Raw genomic sequence first — 19,956 nt, forward strand, 5'->3', positions numbered from 1 at the left:
AACACGCCACGATAAGACCACGGGACATATTGCTAACACACGCCTACTTCGTTAGAGCGACAAGTCAAATAATCTGATGGTGTGTGTACGGAAGGTCTGACAGTACGCACACCACACAAACGTGTCAAGAATGACTTGTTTTTGTAATGTCTGCGGACTCGTGCATTGCAGTGTTGATAGCCTGCTAATTATGATAGCGCTTTGCGACTGTGCTCTAGCAGCAGTAAAGCAAATTTCATCGCAGGTTGGACTCAAAGTGTCCTGTCTGTCTGTTGTGTTCCAGTGTGGCTGACGATGGCGCTGGTGCTGACACCTTGCGGGACATGCTGCAGGTAGCGCCAACACCTGCCCTGAGCGCCGCCGATGGATTCGCCGAGCAACAGCCGCGACAAACGGCCACTGGCGGTTACGGACGCAACCCTCCGCCAGCCACCAGTGACGTCAACGGCAAAGTGTTCGACAGTAAGCGCGGAGTGTGTCCGGGAATAAACTTCCACACCGGGACCTGCTGCTGTCGAAAACAGACAGGAACGTGTGTATTAACTAGCTTCTTACTTCCTAATATCTGTGGATGTGCAGTTTTAATTATGCGGAAGTGCTGTGTGCAGAACTTCTTGTAATACGAGACACAGATGTATTTATTCCCTGTTGAAAACTACTAGGAAAAACTCAAGAGTGTTCTTATCGCTGCGTCTCACTTGGTAAATGAGGCCACTGCTACGTTCAAAAGACACTCGTACTAGTTCTCACTGTGTTTACAAGCGAGTGAACGTTCTACATTTTGTACCTGGATAGACGTTACATTACTTTATCCAAACACAACTGGGACAATTCAAGCAACTCAAGTGCATCAATTTCTTGAATCTATTGTAGCGAATTCAATCAACTTTTAATGAATTTCGCATATGAAATGAACTGTGTCAAATCTGTGGTAGAGCGTATTCCTCAGTGATGATTATCATTGAGGTACAGTAAAACATATACACGCATCACTTCTACTGCTTTTGATGGAGAACTGGTGCGCCTTTCAGAAGTGTCAAAACCTACATTTAGTCAGATAATATCGAAATCCATGCCAGGCATCATAAATCCTTTCTCATAACTGCGAAGTTTATTTTAAGCTTAGAAAAAAAGTGAAATTTGTTTCACTATCAGAGTTCACAGAAGGTAATGACTAATAACTGTGTCTGTACTATCTGAATAAGAATCTGCTGTACAACACAGCGCTACAATGTTAAATTCTAAATAGCTTTTAAACATTTGGATTAGGAAAAACTGTAATGAACGATATCTTCTCCCAGTATATCCTACAAAAAATGCGTTCTATATACTAATTTCATATAATAATTTCATCAATAAACTTGTGCGATTACACCCCTTTCTCAAAAAAATGGCCCATAACATTTAATTTTAAGGTGGTCATTACCAAGCGCTTTAACGAGGTCAAGTAAAGTTTTTAAAGTATATGAGCAGACTGTGAGTTCAAAAAATTTATTTATCTCTGTGAAAGGAAAAGACTCTTTTTTGGAGAAAATAGTGGTAGAGATCAAGTTCCAAGAAGACACATGTGAGTACGACGTTGATAAAGCTGTTCACCGAGGAAGTGGTAAACGTACTCTGCGTGTAACAGTTGCTTCCTCGTTCGAAACAGTCATTCTGCAAAAACAACAATGGCGTATTAACAAAGACCGGAAACTACTTCCAGTGTGAGGTGATGCAGAAAATCAGAAAATACAAACAACTCATAAAAAAATCATCAGGCACAGCCTCAGGAAGAATACTATATGGTTTCAGTATGTATACGAAGAAAAATTAGCATTCTACCTTCGGAATGAAATAACGAGGCGAAATAAAGTTTCAAAGTAACTTTTCTACCACAAAAGTGAAGCAAAAAAAGTATTTGGCAGAAATCTGACTAATTTCCTAATTCTTTTAACCAAAGTAAAATACTATTATTGATTGTTATGTAGCTTTATTCCGTCTTCAAAGAACTAAAATCTACAGAGAAATTATATTTCAACTTTTGTCAACCCATTATTCGACGCTCTCATGATTAAAACTTCGATTACACTATGAGCCCTATACCTGGTAGCGTATCCCACCAATAAAGAGGCTCTGGGTTCCCCGTTTCTGATTTACCGGCACTTGCATCTGATGGCCATTTCTATTACCAAACTAAACAAGGTAGAACTTTGATTGAATTTCTGATCGTGCATTAGAGGGAGGAAGATCAAAAACTCTCTTCAGGATCTGGCTTTTCCAGGGTTTCTCTAACATTCTTGTGCAGAATACGGGGATTATTCTTTCGCAACGACGTAGCCAATTTCCTTTCCCATATTTGTTCCATCCGATTTGTGCTTAGTCTTTGACCTCATCGTCGACGGTTTTTTGTGTTCTCTTCCTCAGAACAACGCAAAGAGAAATTTAAAAAAAAGAATTTTAACGAAAAAACCTAGGCGTAAATGAGAAACCGACGATTCGATCGGACACTAGGTACCTGAGTGAATATCTGCTACGTACTGTAGATAATATCAGTTGTTGAACAGGCGGTAGTGACAGCTGCAACATGAAGTCATGCAGGAGGACTGCGACCATTATACGAATACTCATCACGTCTTTTCCACCAGTTTTTGTCCTCTAATAACAACAGGCCACCTGTTTTTTAAATTTTATTTATTTACGTGTTTATGGGCTAGCCCATCATCAGAAGAGCAGCTAGAAGAACTTAATATAGAGTATCGTGTCACATGATACGATCTGAACGTGACCACCAATGTTTGTTCACGTGTTTTCCTGTAGTTTCTGGGTTCCATAATTATAAACGCTTGGGGGGGGGGGGGGGGGGGGGCGATGCGTACAAATTACCTTTAACCCCGGTGGAATTTTTTGGGAGTCGGTTTCCAGCTAATTACGTCAACGAAGGATAGTGACCGACTAGCACACAGGAATGTGTACTATGAAATACATACAGATTACTTTTAATACCAGTAGAATTTTATTGGAAACCAGTTTTCAGCTAAATTAGGTAATCGATAAGAAGTGACCGAGTAGTATCTACAAAAGTGCCACTGTAAAATCCCGACCCCATATAAACAGTGTCTTTAGTTATATCACAGACAAAAAATTTATATCGAGAGTTCGTAAACAGGATAGTACGCCAGAAACGTAACAATTTAACATCCATTGCTAATCAGTGTGGAACAACTGAAGTACTGGAAAGACTTGAGTCAATATTACATTGACACTGTAATTTTCAGTGTAGGTTTGTCACTGACTCATTCACACTCAAAGATAAATAGATTCGTTGTACTGCCGTTTCCTTGTTTTCATTCCATAACAATAGCATCTAGTATGACTAGAAAGAGTGGCCGTTCAGCACTTGACAGCTGTAACATTAACGCACAACTTTCTGTGCACTGCAGAAGTAGGACGGAAGATGAATCCTGTCACAAACATATAGACGTCATTATTATTAGATTTTACATATCCATGGAGCGTATTTTTAGATGAATGTCAGATGTTATCTGACATCGGGCAGATACCACAAAAATGAGCTTGTAATAAAGAAATACCAATGAAGCGAAAGTATTTATTGTGCTTTTAATGCCTAAACTGTCAAAATCCTCTCCAATTCTGCTGAAAAAAAAAAGATTAGCAGACGGATCCATTTTTCCTTTAATCAAAATTCAATAAAATATTTTAGCTGTAAAAGGAACAAGAAGATAAAACGTGAAAAAAGTTCATGAGACCATAATTATTCTTTATTTTACTATACCAATATCTATCTCGAGGCTTCTAGGCTCGTAATCAGATGTACCTGATACATTTACATCCAATCGGTGTGTCGTGTTCATCTTAGGATCATTTCTTGCTGATGTCAACTATCCTGTGTACCATGAACTCTCAAACCACGGACACGCCACATACGAAGTGGCACTCTCAGCGACTGGTTGCAGAATTGTACATTTTTAAGGACAACTGATGCCAGCAAGATGTGGTCCTAAGAAGAGCACCGCACATCGAATCGATGTTCTTGTGTTAGGTATGATTATGAAGCTAGAACTCTACAATAAAATGAAGAGTATTAATTGCAGTCTGAGGCAATTTCTTTTTCCCTAATTAATCGTGCGAATTTGTTCTCCATTTTTCCATCAAAAATGCATATTTTAAATAAGGAGTATAGTTACGTTTATTAGCTCCGCCATGCCATTCAGTATGAAACCGGCATTCTCATATTTTTCTCCCTTGTTTCTTATCATTCATCAATCATCTGGCTGGTGTAATGCAGCTATTCACGAATTTCTCTAGAACTCAGAGTGGCACTTACGCCTAACGTCCATATTTATTTGTTGGATTTATTCTAATCTCTGTCTTCCACTACAGCTTTTACCTTCCACAGCTCCTTCCTCAGTATGTGTCCTGTCATTCTATCCCTTCTTTTTGTCAATGTTTATATATTTCTCCTTGCCAGTTCAGCAGAGAATCTCCTCTTATCTCTTGAACATCCTTCTGTGATACCATATGTCTTATTTCCCGGTGTTCTCACAGTTCGTGATTCATTTTATTACCACGCTGTGTTCCAGACGTTTATTGTCAGACCTAAGGCTTACATACCAGTAGACAGCATTTAGGCCAGAAATTCCGTATTTTCCTATGGAAGTTTGCTCTTTACGTTCTCCCTGTTCCGTCCAACATGTGTTACTCTGCGCTCAGTTATCTAGAATTCTCTCCTTTCGTCTACTACTTTTGAAACTCAGTCTACCGCTAATCTCATTTCTGCTACTCCTTGTTACTTTCGCCTTTCTTCGGTTTAATTTGAATCTGTATTATATACTCATTAGATTTTTCACTGCTTCAACAGGTCCTAATTGTTCTTCAGTTCCACTAATAATGGCGTCGTCATCGTCGAATCTTATAACTGATATCCTATCTCACGAATTTTTTTCTTAGTGATCCTTTCTTTAATTTCCGTCATTGCTTCTTCGATGTATAATGCGTCATCTTTTGTTCGAATATCTTATTTAGTCGATGCTTTTTCTATGCCAACAAATCGTATGACGGTGTTTTGGTTTTTCATCAGTAGTTCTTCTATTATCAAGGTCAACGTCAGAGCTGCCAGAACTAATCGTCATCTTATTCTAAATGTTCTTTTCCGTTCTTCTGTATATTATAGTTGTTAGCAAAGTGGGTGCATGAGCTGTTAAGGTGATTGTGCATTAGTTTCTGGCGTAATAGCTCTTTACCAGAGTAAAAAGTGCTATGTGAATTAATTTTGAAATTTATATTGGAACGTATTGTTAGCGCAACAAAAGAAAGACCTTGTGAAAGTACGCCAACCTACCTCAAAATCAAATATCTTGAGCTATTGCTACTGCTCACGCGTCGAAAATTTCAATTATTGCAGTGCAGCGATTAACGTTAGATTCCATTTCTCACGCAAAAGTTAATTGCGGAATGCATTCAAGCTATTTGGTCACACAACAAGACACAAAAATGGCACATAATTATCACAATTATTGTAACAAAAACATAAAAAGCAAAGTAAACAAATTTTGAAGGATGACATTATTCCACCAAGCTGTATTTTTAAATACGTTTTTCTCTACTGCTAGTGTCGGGCAAGGCCAATTTTTAACTGAATCGAACGTAGCCGATGTGGATACCTCAATAACAATGTGCCATGCATAATATTAGCTGTGAGGAAGAAAGTATTTTAAAATACAGTCTAATGGAATAATAACTTTCTACCGATTTAGCAAACCTATGGTTTCCGCACAGAGTAAAATGATAAATTTTGTAAAACTATTTCATAAAGATATAATATAAATGATCAGAAGTCCTTGCAACGCCTATTTATTCAAAACACAGTGACAGCACACCAACTAAAATGTGGCTGTAAGATCAAAAAAATATATACATATTTACTTCCACATTCGTGTCAACACTATCACAGTCACAGTCTTACGCTCACAGTCATAGTCTTACTTGACTTAATTCCTTTGGCCCCTATGGGGGCATAGGGCATCCAGGAGAACTCGCCATCCGTCTCTGTCTTTGGCCATTTGCCTCAATTCTACCCAGGTCTTGCCAACTCTTTTTGCTTCCCCTTCCACAGTCGTAGTACAATGATCATAATTGGTTAAAACAATATCATGTGCAACGTAGTTGCAGAAAATATAGCCAAATTCTATTATTCAATTTGTCAGGGGCAGTGCAACATTACTTTTTATGTAATTTTGTGCTAATAGTTATGTGACTGCTTTTAACTAATGTTTCCTGTGGTAAAATACTGAAATAACAATAGTCATAGGACCCAATTATAGTTCAGGAAAAAAATTTCATACAGACATAAACATAGTTCAAGTTCATCTGAAGACACGCGCGGAGAAACGGGCTAACCCTCAAATGTAAAAGCTTATAGACAAGTGTTGGCATCTGGTGTTGGGTACGGGAACTATCAAAACTGATACTGGTCTCACTCCTAAGCACCCTAATGTGTTATTTATCGGTAAGACCAAAGTCAGTTCTGATAGTTCCCGCACCCAGCAAGAGATGGCAAAACTTACCTCTAAGTTTTTACATTCGAGAGTCAGCCCATTTTTCCGTGCATGTCTTCATTTGAAACACTGTATTGTCAGTTATAACGTGCGTGAAGTTACTGAGTAATCAGTCTTCAAAACCGAGATATGACATTACTTTAGCATGTTACCATAGATATTGATACGTAGGAAGTGCCAGTACCTTCAGCTTCGTCAACGAACAATTTCTCACGTCCTTTATCGTAATTCATCACCACGAATAATGGTATGGTATCATCTCTATACATACATTCCTCTTGTTATTGACCTTCTACAATTGAGCATATGTCCATCACACGGCCGCATGCATTCCCTGCTATCCACATTACAACTGCTGCATGACCATCACAAAACATATGGTTGTTTCAAAAATTCTACAATTCTCTATTAACCAATCTAAAAATGGTGTTGTTTACAAATATTTTCCAATATAAACGTATTCCTTGCTTTGCTACGTTTCCACGACAAATGGTTTTACATTTATAAACATTAAAGAAAATCAGGAAATGATAATTTACAGAAACTTATATTTGCATATTTCATTGAGCTACAGAAACGCCCAACAAATGGCACTGTGGACTTTTCAAATCTCATGTATGCATAATCAGGATAGCAAATATAGTTTACAAAAAAAAATCTGTGCAGATAGCCTAATTAAAGTTCTTGCGCTTATCTTTCTTTCCTAGCTTGGCGGCTGTGCGTGTGTGCTTCATTTATGATTATATGGAAAAAAAGTGATGTTATGCCTGATGTAATTCACCCTATATAAATCCAGTAACGAGTGTCCTGACCACACGAAGAAGAGGACTCAGTGTTGATATTCCATCAGCTGAGAACTCCTTTGCATGTCCACAGCTGTATTCAGTACGCATAAACTCGCGTCTTGCTGGCACTGCAGCTTTCGTTCGACCTCCAGTTTAAACGCTGTAAGCTTCGTCGCTGTACGAGTAGCCTATCGACTGACGCACGCTGGAAGCCGCCTCAGGGTTTTCCACACGTAACCTTCTGATCCGCAGCCGTACCCCGCCCCTGGAACGGTCGCCAGAGTGATTGCAGATGTTATTTGCCGTCGCGAAGCACTTTATTTGCCGCCTCTGTGTGCTTCCGCTGAACAGCTGCTCTCGTGCGTAAAGGTCGAATCCGCGTAATTTCCACGCCGTGCCTTCACAGGTTTGTATCAGCACATCATACCTACTGGACACTGCACAGCTCATGTGTCCTATTTTTCCCTGTGTCCTGCACCAGTTTGGACAAGTAAACATGGCCCTGTCAGTCCCACAATCCACCCCACTGAGTTATTCGAAGTTTTTGCATACAAGTGCTTTCCTTACTTACCAGTTTATTTAGTCGATTTTCAGAAACGAAAAGAGAGAGATAATGCTTGATTGACTGACTTGCTGCGTGGTTTGTAATTACAGTATACGACTATGTATACTATATGACAGTACTTTGGTAGGTCTGGTAATAAAAAGCAATAAATAACCAAAAAAAGTCTGTTTCGCTTTCTATTTAAACAACATATCACATTTATCTTGATCACATCAAATAAATTTTTCTCCAGAAGCAAAATAAAAAATTTGGGAGGGGTCTTCAAAAATTAAATTAGACATTTTACAGCAGACATATCAACTGTTATCGAATGACGCACTACACTTCAAAGCGACGCAGAAGACGACGCTGTGTTTCAGCATATCCTCCAAGTCTCTGTAAGCCGGCCGGAGTGGCCAAGCGGTTCTAGGCGCTACAGTCTGGAACCGCGCGACCGCTACGGTCGCGGGTTCGAATCCTGCCTCGGGCGTGGATGTGTGTGATGTCCTTAGGTTAGTTAGGTTTAAGTAGTTCTAAGTTCTAGGGGACTGATGACCTCAGAAGTTAAGTCCCATAGTGCTCAGAGCCATTTGAACCATTTTTCCAAGTCTCTGTAAACAATTGCCGGAAGGTTCTGCCAACCTTTTAAGGCCTCAATGGTAGAAAACCGCTCTTTAGTCAAGGAGCAAATCGAGAACCACTGTTGGAAAATTCCTTTTCCTCGAGATTGCTGCGAATCAGTTCCTCGATTGGCTGGACATTGTCGTCTGTGATCGGTGGCCTTCCTTACTTATCAGCAGTACCAATTTCTATGCTGCCTTGGTTAAATTGGTGGCACCATTTCATTAAGACTGTACTAGACATCACATTTGGTCCGTATATTGTCACTTTCAACGTAAATCTTTTTTGTAATGTACACGCTTTCCCACAACAATCGTACTGTCCCCCGCAATATTTATTGAGTCTTTTTCCAGTCGCAGAGCCATTTCACTCACGTACTATTTGATGCACCTGTTATCCGTACAACAATAGAAGTGTGTCTGCAGGCAAATCAGGGCATTTACAATGCGCAACACTTGTGCAATCGTCTTAGTGTGGGAGGAGACGTGTAACTTACTTTCTAAAGCCCATACGTATCAAGTACATTTTTTAACTACTAGGGAGCGTTAACCGGTATGATTACCCTTCTCGTATCTTTAATCGTTACGAGGACATGACCAGTAATATATACTCGACGGACGTTTTCTCATGTTGTTGTGTCGTTTCAGGAAATGCGGAGTTTCAGCTCAAGGTAATACGTCGTCGAACTTGATCAGATCGATGTCAGGAACTCGTATGAAAAGGATACCGACGGCTGTAATTCCTCTAAAATTTTTATCGCTTACGCAACTAGTTTCGACGCTTCGTTAGCGTCATCTTCAGGCCTCTACGCGAAAAACGAATGGAGGTATCGAAACACTGGTGCACATAGAATAGGAACCATATATATTACACTGGACACGTGTACGCTAGAAACGCTCAACAACTGTCGATAGCTGTGCTACTCCTTCTTTGCTGATGACGTTTAGATTCTCTAGCCACCGTGGCCGATGTCACTAATGCTTACTTGTGCGGTAGCGCTCGACTTGTACGTAAGATCGAGTCCTGTTGCTAGATGAAATTTTCGCTGGCACTATTTGACCAGCATCGGGAGGAGAGTTGTAACATAAAGTTCTTGATCTTCAGTGTTCTCAGCAATATCCTGGATTGAATTCCAAGTTTCTCGTGTAGTGAGGGCATGTGATACAGTTCATGGGGATCTATCTGAATAGTAAGAGATTCTTCTCGCTTTCTCTATCTACCTTTCTCTGTATCTTCTGCGCTACACATCAGACTAAAATATGCTGACTATACTGGTAGGATTTAACAAAATATCGTGCCACTTTGATAGGAATTTACCAGATTAATCAATATACTAGGCGTATAATAGTAAGATAAAATAACATGTTTCCTGCTTCCACATGACATTTGGTGTAAAGCTGTAGCTGTATGTGGAACACAGATGTAGGGCAAAGTTCCTTGTTGATGCACACGCTTTGCATCGCTCTGTAAAGCACCGCTACTCATTCATAACGTCTAATCGATATTGCCAAAAGTTTCAGGATAATGAGTCCCTTGTCGTAAAGTTTCAATCGCCATTGGCAGTTCTAGCCCTTCTCGCTTTATCAACATTATATTCTGATGTCTTACACATCAATTGCTATAGGTGATATGTTACTCATTTTGTAATTAACTTAATCAATAACCTTTAAACTAGTTACTCCATTGCATGATATGCGTGAACGTATATACCACAATATGTAAGTCCTTCTAAGAAGAGTTTCGAATCTTCTCATTGTTGTGGTTATTCGGCCCTATCTGATTAGATTCCAAGTTACCAGTGCAACTGCTGTAGTTCCGAAAGTTTGCTTCCGTTTCATTGTCATCTACAAGGTCTAGGTCAATTCTTGGTGTTGTCAAATGTGAGATCTGACTGGTGGTTGCATCCCAGCTAGTACAATTGCAAATGTAAATTAGATGTAGTGGCCTCGGTTTCAAAAACCGAGACCAGCGACTGGGAATGCGATGGGCCGAACTCATGACCCAGCAAATCGTCTGGGGCAGAACATGAGACTATATTCTGAAATATGTCGGTATTACGTTTGCCTACTGTCGTACAGAAATGAAAGGAAATTCTGCACAGAGTGGAATCTCCAGGTGTGCCTTGAATTCCTCTGCTCATGCCGTGTAGCGCTGAAAGAAAAGGACTGCCAAACGAAGACGAGAGAAGACGAATCAGATAAATGCATCAGATGCTGTAGAAGTTAACGAGATTAAAAATGGATAGGGAGATAAATCTGAAAAACAAATGGCTCAGCGGTGCTCTTTCAGAATTACACGCTTCATTTACAAGAAGAATAATCCAACCTCTATTGAATCATGAGTTTGGAGGTGGGAAATTTCATTTCAGCATGGATGATTTCAATCTCTGCTTTTATCCCTTTAAATCGTCTCCTAGGGGATAACTGTTTGCCAACGCGGCACTTCATTCAGTTTTTTGAGAGAAAGGTAACTTCAAGGTAGTAATAATCTCTGTCAAATTTTAATTGCGATTCTAGGGCGAATATTCCCTAATGAGTAAAGCGATCCCTTCGACATCTCTCTTTTGACATGTTCTACGAAGAAACATAAACTGCAATTGCGTCACTAGGCAGGCGCAACGTTAGTCAAAATTTTCTAAATTCGTTTCGCGCATTCAGTGAGCTCATGATTGACTCTTCTGATGATGGATATTTCTTTCTGGCTTGGCCTACTTTGGTATACAAAAGAATCTGGCACAAACAATTTTTGTCTCTTACAGTCATTATTTTATAGGTACTATTCGATAAAAACTTAATCAAGCAATACAGTCCTAGAAGGAGTGTGTGCTTTCATTCTGAAGAGGGAACGCTTGGACGAAGAAGAGTACACGCTGCCGTTGTATTAAGTATCAAATACTGGTGGCAACTTTCTAGCAAAGATCTCGGTCTCAGATACACTTCTACGCGTGAGTTTTATCTTCTCGCCATCCACTTCCACAAAATGCAGTTCTGCAGCTAATGCATTCTTGCGGTAGGATATTTTAACTTTATTATTTCCGCCCTGATGTTTCTAAAACTTCTAATCATGCTGTGGAAAACCCTTTGAGGATTAGGCCAAATCACAATCTCATGCACGCGTCTTCTGTGTGAACTTTAGTCTTTCCTAAAGTCACCTACTCTCCCTTTAACAAATTTCACTCTAAATTTACATCTACATTCAGTAAATCACTGTGAAGTGCTTAGCAGTGGTTACTTCATATTGCAGTCTACGTTACGTTATAATCCCATGCAAATAGTCAAATTATCTTCACAGAAAGACCGCAATCACTTGTTGTACAACACATTTATTTTCCATTAGAGTGGTTTCATTTTTAAAATGGCTATCTGTAATGCTTGCGATGTATAAATCGATAATGAAGGGGAGCTTAACTACAATGAATTATCTATGCAATTTAACACACCTCTCTGTAAGCAGAAAAAACAACTCTTACCTGCAAATCTTCTGTGTCCTGACCCTGGTAGTATCTGATGACGACACAGGGCAAGTGTTTCAGTCATAATGAGTGATATGTAGAAGGTCAGTGGGGAGTCCACAAACCAGTAACAAATAAACAGTGAATTGATGGAACAATTGTATAAAGAATAAAAAACACATTTGATTGTGAGATATCCTTGTTACAGCATGGTACAACATCAGTCCACAATTCTGCATTTCTAGTCGTAAAGCCAGTCCTCCATAGGAAATACAAGTAACAAGGGGAAAGTAATATTGATCTAGAAATGGTAGATCGTATGGGCCTTAAACAGTCCTAACTACCGGTAAGTGAGGAACGAGGGAGTAACATAAAGGAGATATAGTGACCGACCATGAAGGATGGAAGATGCAAACACAAAGGGTGGTAAGCACGGCAGTTCTTACCCCGTCAGTATCAGCTTGAGCGTTCCGCAGACAGCTACGTGCTCACGTAATTACAGCAGGTGATGTTGGTAGGTACACGGGGGGGGACTGGAGTGTAATTGGATAACTAAGGAGAAAGTTAAATAAAAATGATACTTTCCATTGTTAGGACTTGAAATTTATTGCATTGAAAGATATATAAGGCATGAACGACACATGCAAACTGTAACAGCTTACTTCTGTTGCTTTAAATTACATTTAATATAATTCAACGCTTCAATAAACGGTTACTTTGTGGGACAATATTAATTACATTTTCCATCTGAGGCGTGAGACACACAGTTACTAATGCAAGTCATCTTCATTCCACTTTCTGCCACCCTCATGGGCCAACGTCTTTCACTTCAAACACTCTACCGAGCCACTTGATTTTCTTGTTAGCGATTAGGTCGCTCAGCAAAGTAAACGCGACACTTCATTCTCACCTTCAGAATAGCTGTTTGCTTCATACGTCGTCTGACTCTTCTGACGCTCTCTTGGTGGTCTATATCTGCGGTCATCCAACAATTTTCTTTGAATCTGCAGCGAAAGTGCTTTTGCTGCATTTAGTTCATTTTTGTGCGGAGCATGGAGCATATTCCTCTTCACCTCGATGACACAGTCTACTATTACGAGGCTTTGGCTTTAAACTCTCCTGTGGTACAGCAACTGAAGACCACTTTTCCACATCAGTCGACAGACCCCGTTGTGAAGAAGAAGAAACAGTAACATCACTTAGCGGACCAAGTTGTGGAGAAGAAGCAGTGACTGGCTGTTGTATTCTGAGAATCTGGAATTATTCTTTCTGTCGTATCTGATGGCGCAAATTCGCCTTCGCCAAATGCAAGTGCGATACACATGCGATTTTCAGCCTTACTTCTTAATTTTTTCTGTATCTGCAAGTAAGTTTCTAATTTTGCACCGAGCGACTCTAGGCGCTTCAACCAGGAAGCGCGGTGCTGCTACGGTCGCAGGTTCGAATCCTGCTTCGGGCATGGATGTGTGTGACGTCCTTAGGTTAGTTAGGTTTAAGTAGTTCCAAGTCTAGGGGCTGATGACCTCAGATGTTAAGTCCCATAGTGCTTAGAGCCATTTGAACTATTTTTCCAGTTTTGCAGGTGTGTAGGTTTTGGACAGATTTCGTCGTGTGGAAATGTCACTGATGCTTCCCAAACGATTTTCATTAAACTGGAAAATACCCGTCTTTTTTAATCCAGACGTGATACGTTACATTATTGCTGCTCTAGCATATGCAAGTCCAAACAACTGAACTAACCGCAGAAAGTGCTTAACAGTCCCTCAAATCCTATCTCAAATGAAAATATTCCTCTTAAATAAGAGATAATTCATCACATCATTAATTATAAATAAAATCTAAAAGTTTGCGCCAAATAATTGTAATTTCTATAAGTTATTATTAATTTGTAGTTGTTAAGATGTGTACACAATTTTCATGCTTTTAGAAGTTATAAACTTCTTACGTCACACATATATAAATTAGTGTGAGGAGGTCATATAAGATAGTTCAGGTTTTACTCCAGCTGTACTTTTTTGTTAAATTCCTTCTGCATAAGAAACAGCGTGCACAATCGTTTAACATAACATTCGTGAAGTCTGTTAAAAGTATTACTCACTATATTTACCAGTTTCTGCTTGAAATGGTTCAAATGGCTCTGAGCACTATCGGACTTAAATTCTTAGGTCATCAGTCCCCTAGAACTTAGAACTACTTAAACCTAACTAACCTAAGGGCGTCACACACATCCATGCCCGAAGCAGGATTCGAACCTGCGACCGTAGCGGTGGCGCGGTTCCAGACTGAAGCGCCTAGAACCGCTCGGCCACTCCGGCCGGCTGCTTGTAATAAAACGATTAAGTTCCTTACTGAACATTAAAAAGTGAGATAAAAAACCATAAAACTCTAACAAATTTTTTTGCTCAACAACAACGCTTCTGATAGTAACAAGTCTCATGGTGGCACTGAAGCTAGCGGCTGTTTTCAAGGTCTAACTGTCAAAGAACAATATTACCAACTCGCAAAGAGAAATATGAGGATTCACGATTTTACCCCACCTATCCGACTATATCTCAGTTCCCCTAGCCTCTTGGAATGACGGAAATTCTACCGGTGTCGTATTACAAAAAACTGATTTCAAAGTTAAAATGTGTGTGAATTCGTAAGGAATCACACTGCTGAGATCATAGATCCGTAGACTTACACACTACTTAAACTAACTTATGCTAAGAACAACACACACACACACACACACATGCCCGAGGGAGATCTCGAACCTCAGGCGGTAGGGCCCGCGCAGTCCGTGGTATGGCGCCTCTAACCGCGTGGCCACTTTGCGCGGCCGATATCAAGGCAATGAAAATCAGTTCATGTTAATTAAAGTTGGTGTTGACTTCCGAACGAATAGCTGACAGATTCAGCTGCATTCGAATGGGCTCTGTTAAGAAATGTTAACCGAACTGTATCGCAAAGCATATTCCTGTAGTTTAATTGTCGCTGAGGGCACATAGCGAAGTGCATACTCAGTAGAAAAAGTACTTCTCGTGTGTAACCAACCTTACATTGAGGGCAGGGGACAGGGAGTAGCAGTGCTGACCAATCCTGCTGCTTTTTGGTGGTTTGGTGGGGGGGGGGGGGGGGGGGGGAGTGAGGGGCGGAAGGCTTCTGTTGGAAAATCTGTGTCGATACCAAGGGGGCAAGCCCCACTTGAAAAAGGTCTCCAGAACGCAGAGTAAAATTAATAATATTACATAAACTCATTAAACATTAACACAGGCTGCTCATAATTAATGAATCCGTGACCATTTTTTTTTCTTTCAAATTAACTGAGCATTCTTTTTTGCAAGGGACTGGATGAGACAACCGCTGAGTTTTCCGTGTGTGAGAGACACATCGTGGAAGAATTTGAAGTTTACAACTGGTTTCGGTTACCTGTGAACCATAAATAGATTTTACTGTATTGTAATTTATCAGCAAAGTTTACATGCTACGTCACAAGATAATATCCTGAGAACTTAGCAACATTATTTGCTGACAAAGAATACAAATTTCGCCGATAAGTTAGACGCGTTACTCCTTCAAACAATGCAATATAATCTGTGGAATCGAAACCGGTCACTTTAAAACGACAGCTATCTAGACAGACCATAAAAACCGTTGTTTATTCCCATTCCATTCACGGATGGAACGTTGCAGAATGAATGGTTGTACTTAGCTGTATGAGCCTGATTTTATATACGCGATCTCTATGAAAAACGTACGTAGTGGGTTGCTGAATATTTGTATTGTCTGCCTTAAAAGACTGTCATTCAAGTTTACTAAGTCGGGTATCACAAGGTTAAACAAGAAATGAAGACGCTCTTCTCGCAACGTCTTTTAGCATAATAGTAATGGTGTCTCCTATTAACACACTGTAATTTTAAAAAGAAATGAAGGTAAAATGTTTACAGGGCGTTCAGTTGAATAGAGACAGAGTGCTAAATTCGAATGGTCAAGTGTGGGAACGAACGGCGATCACAGCTTTTTTGATGGATCGGCTCAGCATTTGTCTCAAATGAAACCTCGGAAATTTAGACCTGGGTGCCTAAAACATTGATTTCAGACCCACTTCTTCATATTACGAGTCCGTAGCCTTAGCCAGTTGGCCATCTCTGCCGTTTCTATTTGCAGAAAGCTCTGTCTTTTATTAACGCCCCAAACTTGCACATGCAGAATCATAAAAGCAACACCTTCTCTCGGCTGTCTGATAACTTACGCTTCGCTTTGTGTTGAGCACTGAATGACGAGTTATTTATGTTATCTTGAATCCAGGCGCTTTCAGAATACCAAGAGACAGAAAAACTGCCGTTTACCAAACTGTATATTTTTATCTCTTTCTCCATTCACCGTAATATTCTATCTGGTGAACAACTACACGATTCCAAAGTTCCCTAAAAGACTACCATTTGAAGCAACTACAAAATACATCTTTAACAAGTAATAACTTGAACCCAAGTACAGTGTAAAAGAACATATCATTGCACGAACTGGACAGTGTTTTTATGTTTCTCTAATAACAACAAATTCAGGCCACAGTTCTGTTGCCTGCTGTATTTGCTCACTACCTATGTATGAATACACAAATGCCGTATGTACACGCCAAGTTTTCCTCGCATTTCGGCGGTTCTTGTCAGTCAATTACACTGCGAAATATATCTGTGAAATTAGAGACATTAATTTGAAACATGATACAGCACATGTTCATTTGACAAGTAAAAATGGCTATAGAACAGATTTCCTTATAGCATTGTACAGGCTTTTACAAACATCGAAAATCAATCAAAATAACGCAGTAAACATCGTTATCGGTTTTGCTGTTATAATTAAATGATATTGTGAAAAACATACTGGTTCTAGTGCAGCTATAACGTAATCCTTTGAAGATATAAACTTTGAAGACTTTCAGTAATTCGCTTCCGTTAAAAAAGTAATTTCTGTAATTGTTTTTTAGTTACGCGCTGCGCATAAAAATCTATCAGCCACTTCGTTTCCGATCAGTTCCAGAAACATTGCCGAAACTCATGCTTCTTAGGGACTGTTTATGTTTCCACACAAAAGACGAACAACAACAAAAGCTGCAACGAAAATGTAGACGGTAGTTTCCAACAAAATTAATAAATATTTTAAGTGCGAAAGGCGTATTATAAGATTTTACCAGAAATGGAAAATAAATTTGAATTGCGAAAAGCATCAAATCTTTTGTGATATTCTGTAACAACGCATATCAACGAAAGGAAAAAAAACACTCAGCCTCTAATCAACATTGTACATATCATAAATACAGTACCTTCTTCCTTACAAAGTTATTCTTAATGTGAACAATGAATATAGCCAATAAATTATTTTTTTGATAAATTTTATTTCTTAGAATGGAAATGTTGCTTGAACTCATAACACACATAATCAGACAATTCTCCATGTGCGAAATTAGTTTTCATAGTCGATTGCAGACAAACATAAATGTAGAGATACACTAAAAGCAAACAACAAAGATTCGATTGTATTCTTTTCCCTCACAGTAGCTCAATCAACTATTTTCAATCAGCTGAAAAACAAAATAATTTGCAATTGTTCAAGAGATATTTACTTTATGAGATGCATATTAAATGTGTAAAAATTTGTGCTTTGTAGCTGACGATGAAAACTATAATTCCAGAGGCAAGTAAATATGCTCAAGAATGAAATGAAAATAAATGTTGTAAGTAATGACGTAAACTTGTTTTACGAATTTGAAATGTTTAAAAGTGTTGCAAGCATTATTGTATTGTTTCAGATGTATTAAAACCTGTTAAGAAAAATTATGTGTAACTTCCCTCATGTTAGAAAAACATATCTTTCATGAAAATGTATTTATATACACAATACGCTGTAAATAAATGATATGAAAACAAATATTTGTTGTCATTTTAGCGACCACGTTCGTAGACATTCTGTGATTTTAACAACACCATGGATGAATTAGCTACTCTGCAAATAGGTAAGTGCAATAATTCTTAGAAGAAGACCATTTCAGTAAACATTTAGTGTCGATGGCGACAGATTCCTTTCAAAAGAATCCATTCTGGTCTGTTTCAAACAGTAACTATCCCTTAATTCCCCTCACCCTCACAATGTTTTAATCAAACATTCACAATATGAGGTTCATATCGAAAGATTCGATGGGCCACAAATGACTTACACTTAAAACGTGTAAGAAAAGAGGACAGCAAAAAAGGTGAAGGAAAGTTAGATATACTGGCTCATTAAGAGCTTCTTCAGTATAATCACTAAGCCTAACCCTCAGGCATCAAAAACATAACAGCTCACGATCTTTGTCCATTTATAAATCTGCCAATGACAATGGTACGATCTTGTCCAGCTGTCCAGAAAGGAGCTCGCCCCATGAACTCAGTGATATCAGAGTGAATGTACCACATGGAGTGGTTTGGATGGAGTGGGAGGACTGAAGAAGGAATTTTAAATTCTACCGGGAAGTATGGGTAAAAATGGAGTGAAGTGTGAATACATGTGTTGTCCATGATATCCAAACAAAACCTTACATGCCATAACACAACCTGGCACACCAATTTGAAGATCACGCTATTCAACACACAATATCTTAGGGAAAGGAATTGAGACAAACTTTATTAATTTAGTGCCAAAGTATTAGAAACATGTTAAAAGTTCTCAAGTAGCTCTGATTATCTAGGTGAAGGTATTATCTCTAATTCAGCTTTATTCACTCAGTATTGGACCCCCATGTACACACAGCTGGCATCACTGCCTGCTTATGTAATTCTCACAGTGTGATATCACTAAGCAATATGGTGCATGCTTGCATATATTCGTTATACAATAAGTAGCGTCGTGGCCAATGATGGTTATTACTTAATAATAAATATAACATTAATGTGACTGTTTTTTGATACTTCTTGATGTCTTTGGGTACTGGGATATACTTCCAGCAGGTAATCTTCTGTCAACAGACATGTACATTGATATTTTGTGAAGCTGATAATAATGTGGATGACCGTTAGAACGATTTTCAGTGTACAGACAAACCTCACATCAGACATGGGCAAGTTATGATATTAATTACTCTGCTGGCAACACATTAAAACTTTAAGCCTTTAAATTGACATGGCTAATACATACACTCATAGCCTGATCGTTCCTAGTAGGTACGACGGATCTATCCATCCACAACATTTTATAGTATGTACAAGAAGACTTTGTAAAGTGTGTATGTGTGTGACAAAAACTGAACTACTAATGTGAGCAGCCAGACTAATCCTTAACTGTTAAGCTATGCATCAGCAAACAAACTGGACAAGCTATCTTAACATAAACATTTGCTGGAGTAATCTTTCTCTTTCTGTTTCTCTCTCTCTCTTACACACACACACACACACACACACACACACACACACACACACACACACAAACAAACAAACAAATCAGACGCAACTGAAACGAGTTTCGCAAAACTAAAATGAAAGTTGTGTGTATGTGTTTGAAATTCCTTCAACCATTCTCATACGCAGTGGTGAGCAAGCCATAATATTCTTGTGATATGCAAAAAAATTACATAATTGCTAACACGAAATTATTCGAAAAACATCTGAAAGTAGTCAAACAGAATTCATTGTTATTTACTCTAACTTTACTGGAAGAAATAAGGGAACGCATATAATAAAATAATAACGAGTACATACATGAACAGCTTTATGAACACAACAAATTGTCCTACTATGTATTATCTTCTCACTTATAGTGAATAGCTGCGCTTTGGGTCTGTCTCCCCAGTCGTGTGACAATCAGTTCAGAGGGCGGAAATTCATTAACTATCTAAGAGATTATTTCATAAAGCTCCAGCACTTCTTATACGTAAAAATGATAACAGTTACGTGACACAGTGCCACAGTATGCATCATACCAGCGCTCAAGGATACAGCAACACACACCATCTTACCTTACTCAGCTCCTAAAAAGTAGCTACCA

General features: G+C 39.0%; 1 protein-coding gene across 1 annotated transcript in view; it reads left to right on the top strand.

The window, feature by feature from the left end:
• The window catches only part of LOC124620160, a 194,095-nt gene extending 176,437 nt beyond the window's left edge, over positions 1-17,658 (top strand). The window contains exons 6-7 of the mRNA XM_047146830.1: positions 284-473; positions 17,608-17,658. Of these exons, the coding sequence (XP_047002786.1) occupies positions 284-473; positions 17,608-17,658 (241 nt within the window). The remainder of the gene's footprint in view (positions 1-283; positions 474-17,607) is intronic.
• Positions 17,659-19,956: the final 2,298 nt, after the last annotated feature.

Source organism: Schistocerca americana, chromosome 6 (genome assembly GCF_021461395.2).
Source record: "Schistocerca americana isolate TAMUIC-IGC-003095 chromosome 6, iqSchAmer2.1, whole genome shotgun sequence".
NCBI lineage: Eukaryota > Metazoa > Arthropoda > Insecta > Orthoptera > Acrididae > Schistocerca > Schistocerca americana.